Raw genomic sequence first — 22,689 nt, forward strand, 5'->3', positions numbered from 1 at the left:
TTTTGCTTTCAAAATTTTATAAGTCGGCACATATATGAAGATGAAAATTGATGAATTTATAAATAATCTTAGTATGGATGCCATATAATTAGTCAAATTATTTCAATTTCCACATTGTAATGTAACACAAAGTTCTAAGTAGCACTTGGAAATTGTTTTCTGGTACGCATTATTCCAGCAGTGAAAACATTCAGAAAATATGTACAAATAGGAATCAACGTACAATTGTTTCATGGAACAACAGACTATGTAAATGTACAAGAAATGTGTAAACGTGATGAGCTGTGTAATGTGCCATGAGAAACGACGACAATGGAATCTATTTTACATGACCTCTCGGTCAAACAAATAATCATGCAGCTTCTGACATTGTATTATCACAATGCGGTTAATATCACAACACCGTCATTCAACATGATGAATGTTGGTCTCCAGTCCAGAATATTAATGCTAGTCCGCGGTATGAACACTGTTCCAGACAGATAGCTGTAATCTCCCTTCATGAAGCTACTGCTTCGGTAGGTTTTGCAGCATCAGTTTCGGCTTTCTTTGGGTCCACATCCTTGAAAAGAAGAACAGTGCTCAAGTTAAGATGAGAACACGAGTAAAATCCCCATGGAAAATATGTCAATCAGCTGTACAGTAATTTTTTTTTAAAAAACTTTCAATTTGATTCTCGCAGTTTCAAATTTGAACATAACTTGGTACTACAAATTAATTTAGGTTACAGAATCTTACAAGCCGATGAATGATCTACCGATCACTAATTCAGTTTTGATATGCACGTGAGAAACTTTTTTTTTTACATAGATGTCTTACAGTCAAACCTGTATAATGAGACACCCCAAGGGACGGACAAAAATGTGTCTTATTAGACAAGTGTCTTAATATACAGGTTACTGAAGGATCGCGACATATATTATGTATAACATATACTATGAAATATTGGGAAAAAAATATTGCATTAATTAGGGCTTACATAAATTAGTTTTAAATGTTTCACAATTATGAATGTACCTAATTTTCACCACAACAGAAGCACTTACTAATTACAATGTACTAAAATATTCTTAATCTGTTACAGAAGTAGTCAAAATGTATTTTAGAGATAGAGAAAACAAGAGTAAATTTCTTTGAAATTTGTTTTATTTAAATTTTGAATTAATTATAAATTACTATTAAAAATATTAAAATTTAGTTATTTATAACTAGTATTTTTTATTTAGATTTTTCATTTTAAATTTACACCAAAAGTTTGGAAAATTAATTCCCTTCCATTATTTCTAACATGATTATTAGTGAGCTCTGGAAATTCTAAACCATTCCGTATCTAGTATTACAATATCCCAAAATGGCGGCCATTACTATTGCAGAGGTTGTGACTTACACCTGAGTGTTAGGCCTATTAAACATTAACAAGAGATCACAGAGGGATCTTGGCGCCCACCAAAGAATGATCTATATCTGACAAAGGAAAGATGGATCATTTCTCTACTTTTTAAACTTTTTCAAACATACTACACATAAAATTTGAGATAGATCGCTTCAGTACCTTTTGAGATATAAACTTCAACTATCAAAATCCAAGATGACTCCTTGGCGGCCATCTTGTTGATCAATCGGTCCCAAATCACAATATGCACAACTAGGGCCCTTGGGGAACCTACATGTGAAATTTGAGAAAGATCCATCCAGTACTTTCTGAGAAATAGCGATAACAAACTTTGAATATCAAAATCCAAGATGGCTGCCTGGCAGCAATATTGTTGACCGATCGGTCCAAAATCACAATATGCACAACTAGGGCCCTAGTGGAACCTACATATGAATTTTGAGACAGATCCCTTCAGTACTTTCTGAGAAATAGCGATAACAAACTTTGAATAACAAAATCCAAGATGGCTGCCTGGCGGCCATCTTGTTGACCGATTAGTCCAAAAATGCAATATGCACAACTAGGGCCCTAGGGGAACCTACATATTAAATTTGAGAAAGATCCCTTCAGCACTTTTTGAGAAATAGGGATATCAAACCTTAACTGTCAAAATCCAATCCGATCAGCCTGAAAATCTGTATGGCACAACTAGGGACCAAGGGTAACCTCAATGTGAAGTTTGAACAAAATCCCTTCAACAGTTCTCAAGAAATATCGATAACAAACTTCAACTGCCAAAATCAAAGATGGCTGCCTGGCGGCCTTCTTATTTTTCCGATCAGCCTCAAAATCTGTATGGCACAACAAGGGACCAAGGGTAACCTCCATGTGAAGTTTGAACAAAATCCCTTCAGTAGATCTCAAGAAATATCGATAACAAACTTCAACTGCCAAAATCAAAGATGACTGCCTGGTGGCCATCTTGTTTTTCCGATCAGCCACAAAATCTGTATGGCACAAATATGGACAAAGGGGACCTTTCATGTGAAGTTTGAACAAAATCCCTGCAGTAGTTTTTTTAGAAATAGTGATAACAAGCATTGTTTACAGACAGACGGCGGACCACAGACGCAGGGCGATTTTAATAGCCCACCATCTGATGATGGTGGGCTAAAAATGTGAGTAAATCATTTACAGTTCTAAGCAGAATTTGTCTTAAGTAATGCTCTCTAGCTGATATCACAAAATTTATTGAAAGGTCAGAATATTGTTTCCTAATCAGCCGTAAAACACATAGGCCTACACACGTAAAATTGACACTGCCAAGCCAAATTAGAAAATACAGCCCCGGGCTGCTAATTAATTAGGATCAGTGGAGTGTTCACATCCCTTTTGTTTGTTTAATAATCAAGCCAGTACCCCACTGCCTGGTATGTAGGCAAGACTAGGATCGGTAATTTAGTGACGCAGTATACAGGTCTTGTACGGAATATGTGCAAAAAAAGGATGACGCAGAAGCGTTAGACAGGTTGACGCATTAAAAAGGTGAAATATACAGGAAATCTTGCGGGAGGACTTTATATGTGACGCATTAGACAGGGTGACTTAATATACAGGGTGACGCATAGGCAGGTTTGACTGTATATATTGTATCCCAATCGTGATCTGGTCTTATGCATAGAAAAAACAATGCATTCCTTTCCTTAAGACTAGAAGAACAATTCAGCTCAAGCACAATTTTGTCCCATGATAAATAACTCTCAAATTAATTAATTTTTCAGTGATTCATGGCAATTATGACCATCAATAAGTTTAGATACCAAAATGAAAATAGTCCATTTTAGCCAAAATCATGAACATAAGTTTTAGTCTGTAAACTAGAAAAAATTTCCTTTAGTGGATCAGTTGATTTTGTGGATTACTGTCCCTTTCACTGAAGATACCATCTGTTTTAGTAAAAGCCCTCACCATGGCATCTTTGTCCACACCGTTCACCTTTGGAGGGGCATCACCAGATCCATTCTCCTGGCGTGTCTTCTTGGCCTCCACAGGCTCTTCCTCCTCATCCGGCTTCCTCTGTAATAGTTAACACAACATTTTCCCATAAAATCTTAGCCTTCTTCACATGTAACAATATGTTCATTGATAACCAGAGGCAGAGCTAAATCAGTATTTCAATACCAAAGCCAAGATTTTCACATAATTTCAGTACCACTAATAGAATCTTACATCGGCCAGTCCGGTGGACAGGGATATCTAACCCGAGCATAAGATTTTGCCTAATCGACCAGAGGCTTGCCGAGGGTTGATGGTCAAAAAGCTTTCACTCGGGTTGAGATATCCCTGTCCACCTGAATGGCCCACGAAAGATTCTATATCTCCCATACTTTAACGAGATATGGTGAAAATTCAGTCAACATGAATGCCGCTGTGTGTAAAAATGGTCACCGCATGTATTGATGACATCATTGTCTAGCGCATGTGAGGGGTCTTTTCTCTACCCCGGTTAAAGACCGTTATCTTTTCTCTAGCATTTGCAGGATAACCCTGTCAATTATGGGAGAAATCGTTTACTCAAAATATGCATTGTCTACACAGATATAAAGAGAAGCTTTATACAATCAGACCCTGGAGACCTCTTCAAAAAGGTTTGCAGCTTTTGCACAATTAACTAATGCCTGACAGATTTCTATAGCAATAGTCCAATCAAGCCTTAAAAAATGAGTTTCTTTATGATGGCAGTAATGCCATGACAAAAACTGCAACAAGAAACTCGCATATTTCTCTCGGGTATTACTATATCGGTAACATGACACTTTATTGACACTTTGCTTAGTACTATTTTTGCAGGAAGAATAAATTTTTTTACAAATGGCAGTTATGACTAGAAGAGAAAAATTGACCCCAACCATACAACACCACACTTTGCACAGGTAAAATTTCCTGCTTCTCCAGGATGTAATCGAAGACTAATATCTGAAGGCTAATTACCTTTCTGCGAATAAGATGACTGATATCGGAGACTGGCTTTTTAGGCTCCTGTAAAAAAGAAAACAAAGCACTGAAATCAAGGCGGATACACAACAATTAATTTTCAAGTTTGTCTATAGCATTAAAAATGTTATGTTTTTTTTTAAAATCGAAAATGCCCTTTAAATGGTTTAAAATCGAAAATGCACTTTAAATGGTTAAAATTGACTATCCTTTTAAGTTATTGTAAGGTTTACACAATGAAGAGGATGGTGTTGACGCCATAGTTATTGAAACATTAAACAGCTTTATAAATATCATAGCATCTTATTCTCAGTTATATAAATATTATAGCATCTTAAACTCAGTTATATTAATATTATAGCATCTTATACTCACATCTTTGGGTTTTTCTTCTGGTTTCTGGAGACCCAGACTTTCGGTGATCTGTTCATTGAAATACAAAAACCATTAAAGGTCAATTTTGATCTGTCTTCACCAATTTAAGACTTTGTCATATCAATACAAAGATCATTATGATATACAACGCTTATTGGTAAGACATCAGCAACAACAAACAAAGAGGAGGATGGAACAATAATTCAAACTGATCACAATTTGTTCACAAGTTTGAGTCCTGTGTGGGGCAGTAACCAGGTACAAATTGCTGGTAGGTGGTTTTTCTCCACATACTCCAGTTTTCTTCCACCAACAAACCTGGCATGTCCTTACATGACCCTAGTTGTTAATAAAACCTAAACCCGGTTTTGTTAGATTTTGGTTTACATTCAATCAACAGCTAGTCATTTAAGAATGTAACCAATTTATAGGGTGGAGAAAAGCCAGGGTTCCTAGAAACAAATCAGTGACTAGCAGTCAGTCCTTGGCAAGTGTTCAACATGGGATTCAAACTCCTAACCCAGAGTTTGACAAACTTGTAGTTGTGTTTGAACACCTTAGGCACTGCCACCATGACCTTTTAAAATGGTGATATATCTAGTATCAGACCTACGCTCCTGTACACCTACCACAGACATTCCCTCCTTAGCCATCTTCTTTAACTCGTCGATTTGTCTACGCTCCTCCTTAACCTCCTCTACCTAAAGTAAAGACAAGTCAAAACATTGTTTTATTTCTATCATCACTGCCTTTTCTTATTCATTATTACTGCACCCTAATCATCAGTGTTTCCACTTTTACCATTTCAATCTCCTCTCTCCCCTAAGTCTGTTATATTCACCGTTGTTTCTGTTCATTCAAATGAATTCTAAGCAGGAACAAAACTAGGAAACTATTCTGTAATTATCACACCAAATATTTCCAAAACAGTAATTAACATTTTAATTGGCCTTACCTTTCCTCGGATATCTGGTAAGATCTCTTTCAGATCATTTATTTCTTGTTCTGTTAATTTCTTTGTGTCATCAAAGCTGCCTTCTGCAGAAAGAAAGTTAAAATACTTCAAGACATTTCACATTCTGGTTTTTTCCCAAAGTGATCAATGTTGCTCAAATGAAATACGAATCTTCTTCTTTCCATTTCAAACTTACAAAATAGGGGACAAATCAGAACAATGACAAAAAGAAAGTTCATTTGCAGCTTACCTTTTGGTTCTGGGAACTTATTTTCATCTAATTTCTTCTGCAGGGATTCTGTAAGGTAAGGATATTTGTTTATAATGAGAATACTACATAAGATTTACATGAGTGGTTCTTGACAGGACATCGTTAGAAACAGATGCAGTTATGTTCATATGAAATAGCTACTGAAAATTGCTAATTATGTTCAAAATCTTGTCAATTTAGAGAAATTTCAATTTTAATTTCATCTGAAGTAATCAAGTCCAACCATATTTTATAATCATGAAGTATCTAAAATGTAACGTGCATTTGTTATTTTCACAACTAAAAATTTGTGATTTTAACTAATTAAAAGGAAATGAAATTTTAAGCGTTTTTCAATTATGGGGATCTTGCATTCAGGGACTCAACCATTCATTTCTCAATATTTTTCAATATTTCCGTCAAATTTTCATGATCAATATCAAATGAAATCATGAAAATCCTCACACTGATAACTGGCTGAACAGGATCAAATTATAGAAATTTCACAAGTAAAATCGTCCAACAACGACATACCTATTTTGCTTTCCATTACTTTGACTGCTGCTCGGTAACTGTCTATAGACTGGTCGTATTCTTTGTTGAAACTATATGCAAGCCCCAGTTGATAATGTCTTTGTGTCGTTAAGGAGATGCGTGTATACATACGCTTCAACTTTTAAAAACGGTAACATATCCTCGCAGACTCCAGGGTACTGAGCTTGGAGAAGTTTTATTGAACACATATCGAGGAAAATATTATGTCTTCTTAATTTTCTTTTAATTTGAGCAAATTTGCTGTGGGAACATAATGATAAAGATTCATCCAAAATACAAATATACTTGTCATAGTCACATAGACGATAGCCTTGTAATAATTTCAGATAAATTAGGGTCCTGAAAATTGTTAAAAACTTTCGTAAATGTTTTATAGTAAGGATACGTTTCTGCTAGTGACCGATCATCAGGTTCTAGTACAGATTTCTGTATGTTAAGACACTCTGTGAAATCCGATATGGATTGTGTGTATTGCTCTGAAAACAAAACAAATTTTGTTGCTGATTAAAGAGTAAGTGCATCATACAAACTGTTACAATGTGCAAATTTTTTTTTGAAGTACAGACATGCAAATGCAAATGACTTAATCATAAGCTTTATTAGTTTAACGTCCTATTAACAGCCAGGGTCATGTAAGGACGTGCCATGTTTGTTGGTGGAGGAAAGCCGGAGTACCACCAACCAGCGGTCAGTAACAGGTAACTGCCCCACATTGGATTTGAACCTGCATTCCAGAGGTGGAGGGCTTGTGGTAATATGTGGGGACATCTTAACCACTCGACCGCTGCGGCCACCAAAGTCATAAGTATATTGAACAAATCTATGTACAATGGAGCCACAATAATATGTATGCATGGAAATATCAGGGAAAGGATACTGAATATTTAAATGGAATCCTGCAGTCTGGAAAATTCACAACGCAAACAATTTGTGCTGGGGATGGAAGTTTTTGGATTATTGATGGTCCACTGAATTATGTAACATGTTTCTAAAACAGCTTAAAGGAACAATTATATTTGAATACATACATTGACATATTTGCATATTTACAGCTCTAGTAAATATAAGTTTTACAGTATATTTTTTTTCACAATATAAACGTCGTTTAGTTACCTGTCTCGAGACTAACTTCTCCCAGCTTTAAATATGCATCTGCTGCCCTCAATTTCGCCGCTTTGTCCTCATCCCTGAAATTGCATTGTGAAATTTAAAACCTCACAAAATTGGTCAACAAGAGGCCCAAGGGCCTTAACGGTCATCTGACTACCTCGGCAATAGTCAAATTAATCGTATATGGTGTCATGGTAGCCACCTTCAATTTGGGATCAACCAGATAATATCGGGATCATTTCATGCAAGTTTCACCTAAATCGCTATTGTAGAACTTGAAAAATTCAAAATATGTTAGGGCAGCTGTGGCGGCCATCTTTGATTTGGGATTAACCCGAAAAATAACAACACTTGGTCGGGACTATGTCAGGATCATTTCATGTAAGTTTCAGCTAAATCGCAATTGTAGAACTTGAGAAGAAGTTCAAAATGTGAAAAATTAACGCACGGCGGATGACAACGGACGAAACACGACGACTATAGGTCATCCTGACCCTTTGGGTCAGATGACCTAAAAATCAAAGTCCTGCACGACATCATATCATGTCAATGATACTTTCCAAAGTTACAAAATTGACTCGTGAAATTTACCATCTATCCAGTAGTCAAGACCTTCAATTTGGAAAGGAAATTTGTAAAATGCAGTACCATGACAATCTCCTAAAGTTACAAATGTCTCACATTTACAGGTCATTATCTAACTCATTCTACTTACTTTAAATATATAACTTTAGCCAGCTCCAACATTTCCCAGGCCAGCTGTAGATTTGAGACGTCGTCTGCATTCTCCTTTAAACAGATTTGTTCATATAAATCAGATATTATTCTAACATAGATTGAGGAAATATGTAATGTTGAAATTTGGTATAATCCTTTCCACAACGAAAGCAGTCTCGGATATCACGAAATTGGTTGGACTGACGGACTTGTCCAGAAAAAATTGATGCAGACCGCCTAATATAAAATCTGGTGCGGAGTACCGTAAATCAGTAGAAATGGCAAGCCTGCTCATTTGATTTAATAAAATAGTGTTTTTTTTACCCCACAGCATTGTACAATTTAAACTGCATAAAATAATCATGAAAGCAGCTTCTTGGATACTTATAGCAGGAAGTTATGTTTACTTTTAAAATTCACTTGTATGTTCGGTTCAACAAAATCTTGTTCGGTCCGGCTAACTCACAGTCATCCCCCAGTTTAAGGAAGTGGAAGCCACGTGTCATGTGCACACGGCCAGTCAAGTACATCGGTTACGATAATATACGTTGAGATATGTGGACGGTTTATGATTTTGATTTCTATTTACTTGTGTGGAAATCTGATTTTGACAACCATGTAAATAACAGCTTAGAGGAGTTGGCGTATTTTGTTGCCAAAAAAAGCTCCATATACCTTTATAGGTCAGTGCTTTGTTTACGAATTAGGTATTATACAGTAGACAACTGCTAGGTGTGTATGTACGTGTATAGACCGAGTGCACGTGTGGATTCATGCGTTTTATGTAGGGGTCAGTGAGAGTAAAGCGAAAAACAAAAATGGCTGACTTCGACAGGGGTTGTCTCATAAACGATTCTTGAAATACAAGTGTACTCGGTTTTTTTTAAATCTCAATATCAGCTTTAAGCCAATCAACCTTTTTAGTCCCTTGAAAACCTGGTTTTACCTCCCCTTCCTTATGGCAAGCCTTAACTCCCTAATTCATCTTGAATATCTTACCCTCTTTTCCCCCTGAGGAATACCTACTCTTCCCTTTCCTCCACTTCTCCCTTCACTTCTCCCATACACAACTTTCCCCCCCCCCCTCCATTTTCTCCCCAAGTAAAGAATGCCTTAATTCCCCTCCCTTCTATTTTTGACTGAGAAATGCTTAACCTTATTTTTATCCATGAGGAATGTCTTGTTTCCACTTCCCTCGCCCCTTGTGACCCCTCTTGTGAAGTATCTCCTTACCTCCTCTTCCTTCTCCCCTTATGACCACTCGTCTTGTAAAGTATCTCCTTAACCCTCCTTCCTTCTCTCCCTTGTGACCACTCGTCTTGTAAAGTATCTCCTTATCTCCCCTTCCTTCTCCCCCTTGTGACCCCTCGTCTTGTGAAGTATCTCCTTACCTCCCCTTCCTTCTCCCCCTGTGACCCCTCGTCTTGTGAAGTATCTCCTTACCTCCCCTTCCTTCTCCCCCCGTGACCCCTCATCTTGTGAAGTATCACCTTACCTCCATTCCTTCTCCCCCCGTGACCCCTCGTCTTGTGAAGTATCTCCTTGCCTCTCCTTCCTTCTCCCCCTGTGACCCCTCGTCTTGTGAAGTATCTCCTTATCTCCCCTTCCTTCTCCCCCTGTGACCCCTTGTCTTGTGAAGTATCTCCTTGCCTCTCCTTCCTTCTCCCCCTGTGACCCCTCGTCTTGTGAAGTATCTCCTTACCTCCCCTTCCTTCTCCCCCTGTGACCCCTCGTCTTGTGAAGTATCTCCTTACCTCCCCTTCCTTCTCCCCCTGTGACCCCTCGTCTTGTGAAGTATCTAGATCTCCTTACCTCCCCTTCCTTCTCCCCCTGTGACCCCTCGTCTTGTGAAGTATCTCCTTACCTCCCCTTCCTTCTCCCCCTGTGACCCCTCTTCTTGTGAAGTATCTCCTTACCTCCCCTTCCTTCTCCCCCTGTGACCCCTCTTCTTGTGAAGTATCACCTTACCTCCCCTTCCTTCTCCCCCCGTGACCCCTCGTCTTGTGAAGTATCTCCTTACCTCCCCTTCCTTCTCCCCCTGTGACCCCTCGTCTTGTGAAGTATCTCCTTATCTCCCCTTCCTTCTCCCCCTGTGACCACTCTTCTTGTGAAGTATCTCCTTATTTCCCCCTGTGACCCCTCGTCTTGTGAAGTATCTCCTTATTTCCCCCTGTGACCCCTCGTCTTGTGAAGTATCTCCTTACCTCCCCTTCCTTCTCCCCCTGTGACCCCTCTTCTTGTGAAGTATCACCTTACCTCCCCTTCCTTCTCCCCCTGTGACCCCTCGTCTTGTGAAGTATCTCCTTACCTCCCCTTCCTTCTCCCCCTGTGACCCCTCTTCTTGTGAAGTATCACCTTACCTCTCCTTCCTTCTCCCCCTGTGACCCCTCGTCTTGTGAAGTATCTCCTCATCTCCCCTTCCTTCTTCCCCTGTGACCACTCTTCTTGTGAAGTATCACCTTACCTCTCCTTCCTTCTCCCCCTGTGACCCCTCGTCTTGTGAAGTATCACCTTACCTCCCCTTCCTTCTCCCCCTGTGACCCCTCGTCTTGTGAAGTATCTCCTTACCTCCCCTTCCTTCTCCCCCTGTGACCCCTCTTCTTGTAAAGTATCTCCTTACCCCCCCTTGTGACCACTCGTCTTGTGAAGTATCTCCTTACCTCTCCTTCCTTTTCCCCCTGTGACCCCTCATCTTGTGAAGTATCTCCTTCCTCTGCGGTTTCGACTGCTTCACTCTCGTCTTCATCTTCCTCTGTACCTTCTTCCTCTGTTCCCTCTTCTCCCTCCTCCTCATCCTCTGTACTGTTCTTTGTTGAACTTGAATCTCCTTTTTACAAAATTACGCAACATTTGTTAGATAAGTGCTGTCATTCAAACACAAAAGCCTGAAAAACTAGCAATTCAAAGTTATTAAATTTACAAGTCGGATATCTTTATGGAAACATACATTTCTCATGTTTTTAAAACCAGTTAATTACTCTTAATTACTCATATTGTTAGAAATTTCATGAACAAATATGCACAAAAGTGGCATTATTCTACATTTCCTCCCAAGTTGCAAGTCTTTTCAAAATATCAATGTATGGTCATATTGAATTATTTCAACAATTTGAAATCTACAACAACAGATCATGTCATGAGAAAAAGTTATGAGCTGAAGGTTAATCTATTAAGCTAAGCTCAACAAATACTCCAGAATTAATCAAATTTTTAAATTCTTGAATCATGATTTATACAACTGACCAAAAATGTAGCATTTTCACAGACTAATACTGATCTGAGCTTCTTTGTTTTTTTAATTCAGGTTATAGAAGATATTTTCCATGACCAACTATCAGAGGTTTCATTATCAAGCTGTATCCGGTACTTTTTGCCAGTTAAACGTAGCTGTTGTACCGCCTGATTTAGGCTAAATTACATTAGATAGCATACAGATGGTATAGAAAAGTACCTCCTGAAATTGCAATTGTACCGCCTCTCCTTAAAGATAATGAAACCCCTGAACTATTTATGTTAGTATCAACATGGGTGCATTTACAGTGTGCTACACAAGTCATACAGTGCCAGTAGTGAAAGATCTAAAAACAAACATGAAGAGATTTAACAACTTCCAACCGAACGCCATCACATGGGTGCAAGGGTAGCAACTGCCAACTTTCATGCAGTGGCTAGCAAGACCAAATTATGCCATGCAATAACAAGCAAAGTGGATCTACCGACATGCCCTAGACTACCTTCAGATTTCTTCTCTTTCTTTTTGAGCTCTTCATCCTTCTCCTTGTCTTTCTCTTTGTCTTTCTCATCTTCTTTGCTTGATTTCTCTTTGTCTACCTTCTTTTCATCTTTTTCTGAATCCTTTTTCATTTTTTCTGAATCCTTTTTCTCTTTTTCCTCGTCTTTTTTCTCAATTTCTGGCGACACCTCTTTTGTGCCATTATCAGTGTCCATAGCTTCTTCATCCTTCTTTTCTTCCTTTTTTTCATCCTTTTTCTCATCCTTATCTCCATCCTTTTCCTTATCTTTCTCATCATCCTTCTTTTCTTCCTTTTTCTCCTCCTTTTTCTCATCCTTATCTCCATCCTTTTCCTTATCTTTGTCACCTTTTTGTTCTTTTTCTTTCTCAGATGCAAGCTCTTTTTCAGACATTGCATCAACAACTTCAGCTCGAAGTCTGTAACGGTCTTCAGCTATAATAGATTGGTAAGTTGGATTTTTTTTATAGAGCACGATCACCATTCATGCTCTATCAAATCTAATCAACTCGTTCACTCCTGAAAATTCATGATGAACAGCTGTTCTAGCCGATGAACAGCTGTTCTAGCCGATGAACAGCTGTTCTAGCCGATGAACAGCTGTTCTAGCCTTTGAAACAAACGAGTTCATATGTCTTCAGGGGCGAATGAGTTAAAACATCACTTACTGCAATGTCTCATTAAAATAAAGACGTCAATGCCCAAGCAATAAATATCCATCATTGCTGGTTAGCTTTTAAGTTGCGATTACCGAGATGCTCTTTGTCAGCTGTGGTAGCTTATATTTGAGATGTACGCTGTGCTACATGATTTGGCCAACTGTGAAAAAAGTAAAATTGGCGCATTGTGTTCCCAACAAATAAAGTAAGGCAACATCCAATTTGATAGTGTATTTCGCATTAGTTACATGTAGCATTAACACAAAATGGTCATCTGTTGAAATATCAAAACTAGGTGCAAGAAGGATACACTTTTCTGTGAATCAGCAGACATCTTGTAAGCGTGTATTGCAGAAGATGTGTTGATAATTTTGGGATCAAAATACGCATATTACAAACTGAAATGAGCCTTAGTGAGAGATGAAAAACTACGTTTTAACCAAAAATTTGCCATAGGTTAACGTGTCCATTTTAACCAGTGTTTTACTGTAGTACCAGGCTAATATTGTGGATCTGTGGTATTCAATGTCAATTTTGTTAATTTGGCATCGCTATAAAGCAGAATGTCGCACAATATCCGTGTCATTAATCACTATTAGAACCTTGGGGCCTTAGGGTTACAAGATTTTATTCATTCATGTGACCTTGACTGGAGGTCATTCATTCATCAACCTACATAGCCCTTCATTTAAGCATCGTACCCGCCCAATATAATCTCCAGGCTATTAATTAGCGATTAAACAATTAGTATTTATACAATACATTCCAGCATGCTATAGACTAAATATCAGCTTCTCATGTCTATCGATGAGAAATTGACCCTGCCCTTGTATCCTTGGGAACCAAGGTCATTCATTCTCAACCTTCATAGCCCTTCATTTCGTCATCCTACCAGCCCAATATAATCTCCAGGCTAATAATTAGCGATTAAACATTTAGTATTTATACCATACATTCCAGCATGCTATAGACTAAATATCAGCTTCTCATGCCTATCGATGAGAAATTGACCCGTGCCCTTGTATCCTTGGGAATCAAGGTCATTCATTCTCAACCTTCATAACAGTATCTGTTATTGGTATACAGTGGAACTTGGTTGATACGAACTTGGATAATTCGACAACCCGGCTTAATACGAAGTACTTTGCCGGTCCCGACCGAATTCCCTCTTTATCTTTGTTTAAAGAACTCGGATATTTCAAATTCGGAAAACTCGAAGAACTCGGATAATACGAAGTACATTTTAGGTCCGAATTACAAAAATCATACACAAAATGTTCTTATAACTCGAAATGAGATGTTTTGGACAACAAGTTCGCCGAAAATGCCCATAAATCTGCTGTAGAACAGCATTTCAAAATATATATCTCGGTTTTATTGTTATAATTTTGCAACTACAATCGGCGATTTTGACATCTCTCTTGTTCACATCATTTTACAACATGGAACCGGTCTATATATACCAAGAAAAGAGATCGTCATTAGACATGCTAACTCGCTTAATTCGAACACTCGGATACAGGGGTGTAAAAATCCACTAGCCCGACGCCCGGGGCTACCAAATTTTCAGCTTGGGCTAGTGGAAATTTTAGTCATACTAGCCCGGGGCTAGTGACTTTTTTCAAAGATATTTCAAAACGAAAAACATCAAAATCAAGTCATAATAACACTTCAAAACATTGCAATTCTATGTAATATTCGTATCTAACTTTAAATCTTAATCTGGAGTCATGTTGTCTAATTTATTGACGACTGTAGACAGGTACAGTAGGCCTCCCGATCACCACAGTGAATAGTGATGCATAGCATTTCATGTGAAAGTGACGTAATTTGCAATACAAGTTCTAGAAAAATAATATACAAACCATCAAATAAGTCATCTCAGCTATCAGATCAGTAAATTTTAATAGTTACAAAAATGATGTTAAAGAACTGGAATCTATTCCTCAAAAAGTCGGCAGCAAAGCCATGCCTGCAGCAGGCAGCCATATTTGTTATGGTTATTCTAATATCCGGGTCAAAGGTCAGGAATCCAGAATCCGGATTCAGAATTAAAAAAATATCTTAAAATTGTGTTCTAAAAATAACACAGATTAAAGATTTTCTTAATGTTTATTTGAATTAAAAAAAAAGAGTAGATGCAAATAATAAAAAAAAAACACTCAATTAAAAATATTTGAATTTCAATATTATAAATTTTTTCATTTTTTTTTTTAGCTGGGCTAGTAGATATTTAGGCCGGGCTAGTGAAATTTTGGTGTCTTCTAGCCCTGGGCTAGTGGTTTGAAATAAATTTTTACACCCCTGGGATAACTCGAAGTTTTATCTCGGTCCCTTCGAGTTCGTATTAACCGAGTTCCACTGTATGTATTTGTCTGTGCCATTCAGGTATTGAGAAACTAAATAGTTTACAATACACGATGCTGCACCAAAACCCACTGTCACAATATAAACTACTGTACAGCCGCTTTATTTACTCTAGTCAATTGTTTTGCAATTTTAACAGAAAACAAAATGACAGCAGTTTTTTGCGATCTGACATCTAAGCAGGGCTCCAAGTGGAATGTTTTATCTAGTCATCAGTGTGGCTCCCAGGCCAAAAAATATACTTGCCAACTGAAAAAGTCTGTAGCCTGGAAAGTTGCAGTAGTATCAATAAGTGAGAATACATAAGACATATAATCGTTATTTAATGATTGCCATTCATGATCCAATTGTCATGCCTTGTGAACGTTTTGCATCCATACCTCAGTTAGTTTACCTGCCTTCTCGGCCAGCCGACATGTCGGTCATGGTCCTATTAACCGGGTGCGTTCGATTACAAATTCTAAAGTGATAATGCGGATGACTGACAAAAATATCTGGGTTTTAGTAAATTTTGACAGCTGCCAATCTGGCCCCCTTATGCTCATGGGTAAGTCGTCAATTAAAAATCTAAATGGCCATAGCAACCATTTTAGGTGTCACTTGGAGCCCTGCTAAGTACGTACAATTCAACCATTTTTCAATGTCACTGATGAAATTTTTAGTGATTATAGCAACGTTGCGTAAAATTGAGAAAATAACATTCCCACAAAAATAACCAGTTTTACAGTATATGGCAGAGGGAAAACGGTCTCTTTTTAAACCATATATACCGACATATACATAAACCAAAATCATAACTTATGTGCAAGAAGACAACACAGCAGAAAATACTATCACATTCGCGGACATGCATTTCTATAACTAATAGGTTTTCAATCTAAAATCAACCACGACCATGCATTACCTAAATTTGAGACAGGACTTCACTACAACTGATACAACTAAATATACAATCTAATTAAAATTTGACTTGTATTTCCTGTCCACCTTAAGCTGAAATACAAGGTCTAACAATTCCCTTTTCGGGGTCACCTCACCATAACCCCTGTGGTTAGCCAATCAGCATTTCGCATACGGTATCTTTGGTGCGATTGATTCATTCAGAAGTATAAAAGGCTAACAGTACATGCCCAGATGTTCCGATTCTAGGCCAGGGGTCATGCTGAGGTGAACCCGAACAGGGAATTGTTAGATCTTGTATTGGAGCATAACGTCATCTCTCATAGTGGAGCAAAATTAGAAGTCTAATTTTAATTAGATTGCTAAATATACCACATGTATGTGCACAGATCTACCTTCCATGTCGCCTTTCTCAAACTGCTCATCTGCACTTTTCTCTCCTTCCTCATCCTCTGGAACTGCAACATCAAAGAATTGTAAAGTGTTACCACAGTAAACAAGCAGTAAACCAGTCGTGCTTATCATAGCTAACGACATTTTCAATGAAATTTCATTGTGAAATATTTAGTTAAATAGATGTATTGCACTAGTTGTTATTACTTGTTCTTAGCAATCAATTTTTGGCGAATTCTTATTGTGTGTGAAATACGAAATTTATTCCCATATAATTTACAAATACAAAATTTATTCCCATATAATTTACAAATACAAAATTGATTCCCATATAATTTACAATATATAAACATATTTTATTTCTTGATTCAGAAAGAGAATTTCAAAAGGCAGGAGGCTGTGTTTGAGATTTATTCAGGTAGTGGTCTATCGATTTACCCTATGTTACACTTTTATTTTTATTTTCCTTAGTTTTTTTTTTTAGTTTCTGTTATAAAATTCTGTCAAACTAAATACAAGACAAAGTAAATAACTTTTTACCTCCTTGTAAAGCATTTCCCAATACTCCAGTTTCCATCCTAGCCAAGTCTAGTAAAGCTCTTCCATATTGATAATAAGCTTCTGCGCATTCCTTAGCTGTCTCCCCATAGGATTTAGAACTGAAACATAAAAATTTTCATTTAATCAGCTCTCAACTGAACACCGAACAGGTCAGAGATTTTGAGTAGCAAAAAAATGTTTCCCTATTAAGAAAGCTATCATTATGGATTATAATGAATCCTAAACTGGAATAATCTTTTAATATTAGTAGTTCTGAAGCTCCCAATTTCTATGTTTCATACACAGAATCTATTCAATTCTGTATTTGCACAGAGTTTTTATATCTGTACTTGCGGCTAGGTATTGATTGTGAAGTCCCGTGTTTGCGAGTGCAGTGTCATAATTTTCTGAGAAAACGTCATAAATTGCATTCGCAAAATAATGACGTCACAATGGATACCTACCCGCAAGGGAGCTAACTCTGTAATATGCAAAGACGTTATAACTACATAGATGTTAAAAGACCAATAAAATTATGTTTCCGATATATGACCTAATAAAAGGGTCAAGACCCCATTTTTTCTCTTTAGCTGAAATCAAGACTTCCATAGAACTTATTTCTACATTACTTCCTTTAAGGTCCCAAATGGGCATCAATCTCGGTACCTCACAACCATAAGATAAATGGCTAGTCTCCACAGCCTTTAATATAAAGGGGATCATTATCAAATACAGATTGTCACACTACAATTTATCCTCTCAGTTTACTCACAGAACTTTACAGGCTTCCTGGAACTGATTCACTGCCGTTGGTATCTCTCCGCAAACCATGTTGCGTTTTCCTTGTGCGATCATGTTAATGGCAGTCATGGCAGCTTCCATTCTTAAACAGATACAATGAAGGTTTTATAGATATACATATGGGACAAGGAAGTTATTCCAACCTTGTGGACAAAACAAAATTGTCAAATTTTCGAGGCGATCTGCCCCTTTATCTAGACATACAGTTACGTTAATAAGAAGGTTTATCAAACATGAGATTGTCTTTGTCAGACATGGAATTTATTTCACACAAGTTATCTGTAGTTATGTTATTTAACATTTATAAACTTAAGATGCCATTTCTTTACATAGGAAATAAATTATGTATACAACAAAACTGCAACCATAAGTTGTGCAATTTCCACCACAATTATTAACCAATAACAAAACAATCATCGCCCCCAGTTGGTACACTTGTTTGCATGCCCACATATACTAATAAGGTGAAGTGATAATTTCATGGGCAGAAACTTCACCAATTAAAATTCAATTATAAATTGAAGAATTGATATACAACAATATAAATCTTTAATGAATAGAATTACTTTATCTACATATTACTTCTTTTTTCCTATATTTTCTAGTTGCATTAATATATACTTCTCATTTTCATCAAATTGTATACAAACATCGGACTGTCAACTAATAACTGTTGAATAATCAGCAAACCACCGAATTAAATCTAGCCCCTTATAGTTTTACCAAAATCAGTAAGAATCTTGTACGACTAACACTCATAAGTAGTATTCAAGAGTCATTTAATACTACTAATGAGTGCAGTTTAGTGTGACTAACATATGCAAGATGTCCTGTCAACAGCAGTTTGAACAAGTGACGTTTGAAGCATATCAATACAATCAGTGTTCCTGGGTTTTTTTTTAAATGGTTTTTTTTGTACCCCCATAGCTTGGAAAATGGGGGTACATTGCCATATTTAAAGGTTACACTATATTTGCATATTTTTTCCATGTGTATTCTTTGGTAGAAAATAAAGACAAAGTGCGACATATATTTGGCCAAAGGGAAAAACCACAATTAAAAACAGTTTTAGATATATATCTCTTTGTTTGATTTATTTTAAACAATGTTGCTTCTTAAAGTGAATAGTCGGGCAAAGAAAACCAGTCTAAATGCGTTCATTGGCCTTCCAAAAGTTCTCATATATTAATAGGACGGTCAAGTTCTGCTTAGTTTCCCAGTTCTGACCATTAAAGTAAAGAAAAGTTGAAAGCATTGAAAGCGAGGCTGCGTGGAAATGTAACCAAAGACATAGTGAGCCGGGAGGACGTTTTAGAATTCCCATACTTTAAATTAATTTCTTCGTACGCAGACAGATTTTGACGAGAGATTTTATTTTTCTATTTCATAAGAAATAATACTGGATACATTCACACCATTTTTACCAACTTTAGCCATCCTTGCCTGAATGTTCACTTTAAATTCATCTGCAAGTTATTCAATAAGAATTAAAATATAAACAGAAAAAGAATTGAAATATTAACAGGCATACGCTACATGTCTGCTGTGTTGTGTCTACTTCTTCACTTAAAAATCATGTTCTCAATATGCATAAAGTCCATCTTACATTGCAATCAATTTACAAATTCATTTTGGAAAGCAATTTTCAAAATATTTTGTATAGATCTACCCTCCCGATCCATGAATGTGCCGATCCTAAAAGGCATGTAAAATGTATCGCTGTCTTATAGCCGATTTCTGTACTGGTAATGATTGGTATCACAAACAATTTTCTTGCACAGAGAACCATGTGGATTTGAAGATCGTTTTCATACTCTATGATAGTGCTGGACACACACAACTCTAGTTATTATCGCACACGATTAAAATCTGCATTGTAAATTGATTTCCATAACACATGCTCTTTGAGCGATATAAGGATCAGTCCCGAGACTACCAATGGTCATGGGTATGGTCTCGGATTTTAACATAGGTCAACGCAGATAAGTAGTTTAACACATCTGCCGTTTGGTGCACTGCAGTTAATGTTTACTGAAAGGAATACTTTCGGTATCCTTTTCTTCAATCAAAATGAGCAATTATCAACAGGGTTGGGGTAATTAAAAATGTAATTGTAATTAATTTGTAATTAAGAAATATTTCAATTACATGTAATTGTAATTAATTACATTCTAAAAATGTGTAATTAACAATTACATTTTAATTACTTTTCAATTACATATACATATATATTTACTAATACTAAGATGTAAGACATGTATTTGGCTAGATAGAAATTTAAACAGGTAACATATGTGAGGCAGTGACCATAGTAGACAAGTACACTTGTATCTGTTTTATCTGTAGTTTACCCCTCCATCACATATACAAGGTCGTTGAGGTGTTGTGTGATAAACAGTCGGCCTAGTGAATTACAACTCACAAAGGTCTTTGTTATATGAAACACCTTGTGTGTTACCTAATTATTATATCAGTATGAAGGGCCAATAAATATAGATGTTAGTTCAGAATTGAGTCTTCAATTCTCCCCCCGTGCCAAGAGAAATTAAAGACAAGATTTTTTTCAGTTTTACTTCCCACTACAGGCCCCACACGTTAAGTAGGACACTAAACTCAGGTCTTAAATCCAATGAAGTAGACAATCATACACAGGTACATTTGTGTGTAAATATTGCACAGAGAAAGTGTAGGTGCAACCTCAGTTAAAGTTCTGGAAAGATAATTCTTGGCAGAATTCACAAATTATGTCTATTGTTTAGCTTAGCAAATACTTACATGTTACTTGTAGCTATACCAGCCACTTCAGCTCCAGTAGAGAGATTGTTTAGTGTTGCTGGCAAAGTATATCGACCAGACAGAAACAGACTGATGATAATTTTCAAACTCTGATGATGATAAAATACAATTCAAATTTTTTGAATTGCATTTTATCATCATCAGTGTATGAAAAAGTTTTAAATGTATATTTTTATTGGACCTAGGTCCAATAAAAATGTACGTGTAAAACTAATACACCCTACCAATACTCAATTGTAACTTGCGGTTTATGTGTTTCTATCAAAATTTACTGATAATGACATATTATATATATGTATAAATGCTTCATTATATGACTATACAATTGTGTATAAGTTATTAAAAATAAACATATTAAGAAAATGTAATGTGTAATTGTAATTAATTACTTTTTGAATGTAATTGTAATTAATTTCATTGCAATGTAATTGACCCCAACCCTGATTATCACCAAATAATGGAAAATATTTAAGTGTTCATGCACGTACAGGTTGTCAAATTTATGCGTGCAATAACACATGTTTCTGCGTGATAGGGAACACTGACAATATCAAACGATTATTGACAAATACATTTCAGGGTCAAAGTTCACCCTGGCCTGTCTATCAATGAAAGTCTGATAAGCTAGCATATATAACAGATAACAACTATAAGACAAAACCCCAGCAAAATCCCTTCCTTGTCTTAAAATAAATGTGTAAGGGCCAATTATCATATAACTGCTTTAATGAGAAAGTTTACTCTACTCAATTCTCCTTATAATGACATCCACTTTATAATTTACCAGTTGTATTGCAAAATTTCTTGCTGAAGCCTACTTGCAGACAAATTTTTTCATTTTTTTACAACTTTTTTTTTTTTTTTTTTTTAAATTCTGATCCAATATATATTTTAGTGAAGGTAAATTGGTCCAGTATAACTCGATCAAAACGCAAACCCAGAGATGATTTCACAATAATTTGACAGGTCATCAATTTCTCAATCTAGATTGTATACCTAAAAAGAAAAGATTTTCAGAAATGTTAAAACAAATCCAAATCACTCCCTCTACTTTGGATCATCTGTATTTCTTATGCTTAAAGATCCAACAGCTAAAAAGTAGTCCGCTAAAACTTGCCATAATCACAGGCTCAAAGAATCCTACCTGTTCATAAATGGTCAGTTACGTATAAATACTGGTCTTCAAAAGCCGGGGATTGTTGTACAAATCTGGTGTAGAGCAGTAGGTATAGCTGCAGTTTGAGCCTATGATTATATATATGGTCAGTTTTAGCAGACTAGCTAAAGAGATGATTCAATCTCTTAGTCTGTGGCCGATCATGGTTACATACTTCCCTTTCACAAAATGAGAGATCAAAAAGATTACTTACTCCTGAATATTATTCAAATATATACAACATGCATACTTATTATCAGTAATTTTTCCTAAACTAATTTATCATATAATGCTAATTAAATATCAACGTGTCACAGAGCCACATTAACATTATCCTTTTTGGCCATTCTTTCTAGGTTTAAGGTGATGGTGTTCTTTTTTTCTCAACTAAATGATGTTGTTGACAGAATGTCAAAATCCTGTGATAGTAGCAACAAATGATATGAAGCTTTTTAAAGTCGCAAATGAAATGGTACGATACTATCATTTATATGCTGTCCAGTAAGTTAATACAACAAATGGTAGTCCCAACATATTAAAAATCATTTAAAGCAATCCTTGATTGAGCACATCATCGAAACTTTCGCAGTGTCAGTAACATTAGATCACTGATCACAGAAAGACCTACTATCTGTCAAAACTTCGTTAGGCTTCAGAAGACGTCTGTGAAGACTTGAAGTCGCTTCTAGGGAGGACGTCACTGGAAGTGATGCTCTTACTTCCGTAGTACCTACCTGTCTTTGTCTGATGACCAACTAGGACCCGGATTGTCCATAATTCAATACAAACAAAATACGTGCAAAGCAAAGAAAAACGTGATAATTTCGCGCCTTCTCTCAATCTCAACTTCCGCTTCGTCTTGTGTATTAATCTCTAAACAAAAATTTAATTTTGTAATACATGTTTATAGAACCATTGTTGTTATTTTATATCGATACTATAGCATATTTATAAAATACAAAATGTATGCGTCAATATTTTGTTATGGTATGTA

General features: G+C 36.5%; 1 protein-coding gene across 3 annotated transcripts; it reads right to left on the reverse strand.

Moving 5' to 3' along the window:
• LOC138324818 (protein HGV2-like) lies at nucleotides 1–22,567 on the reverse strand. Of its 3 annotated transcripts, none has more exons than XM_069269991.1 (17): nucleotides 22,430–22,567; nucleotides 17,715–17,825; nucleotides 16,943–17,061; nucleotides 16,405–16,467; nucleotides 12,066–12,518; nucleotides 10,992–11,158; nucleotides 8,330–8,403; nucleotides 7,618–7,691; nucleotides 6,890–6,980; nucleotides 6,484–6,581; nucleotides 5,950–5,997; nucleotides 5,700–5,782; nucleotides 5,374–5,445; nucleotides 4,745–4,792; nucleotides 4,367–4,414; nucleotides 3,344–3,451; nucleotides 1–562 (listed from the first exon to the last, which is right to left on the reverse strand). In XM_069269991.1, exons 1-17 carry the CDS (start codon nucleotides 22,468–22,470, stop codon nucleotides 500–502), a joined length of 1,761 nt encoding a protein of 586 aa, XP_069126092.1. In that variant the 5' UTR covers nucleotides 22,471–22,567; the 3' UTR covers nucleotides 1–499. The 3 variants fall into 3 exon arrangements, with proteins under 3 accessions (XP_069126092.1, XP_069126093.1, XP_069126094.1); XM_069269992.1 differs by having other exon boundaries at nucleotides 22,324–22,464; XM_069269993.1 differs by lacking the exon at nucleotides 12,066–12,518.
• Nucleotides 22,568–22,689: the final 122 nt, after the last annotated feature.

Source organism: Argopecten irradians, chromosome 6, assembly GCF_041381155.1.
Source record: "Argopecten irradians isolate NY chromosome 6, Ai_NY, whole genome shotgun sequence".
NCBI classification, from domain to species: domain Eukaryota; kingdom Metazoa; phylum Mollusca; class Bivalvia; order Pectinida; family Pectinidae; genus Argopecten; species Argopecten irradians.

Coding starts and splice junctions, on each gene's coding strand:
- LOC138324818 (XM_069269991.1), bottom strand. CDS start 22,470: ATGGACAATCCGGGTCCTAGTTGGTCATCAGACAAAGACAG. Junction 4,793..5,373: donor CTAAGGAGGGAATGTCTGTG/GTAGGTGTACAG, acceptor TTCAATGAACAG/ATCACCGAAAGTCTGGGTCT. Junction 563..3,343: donor GTGTGGACAAAGATGCCATG/GTGAGGGCTTTT, acceptor CTTCTTTTCAAG/GATGTGGACCCAAAGAAAGC.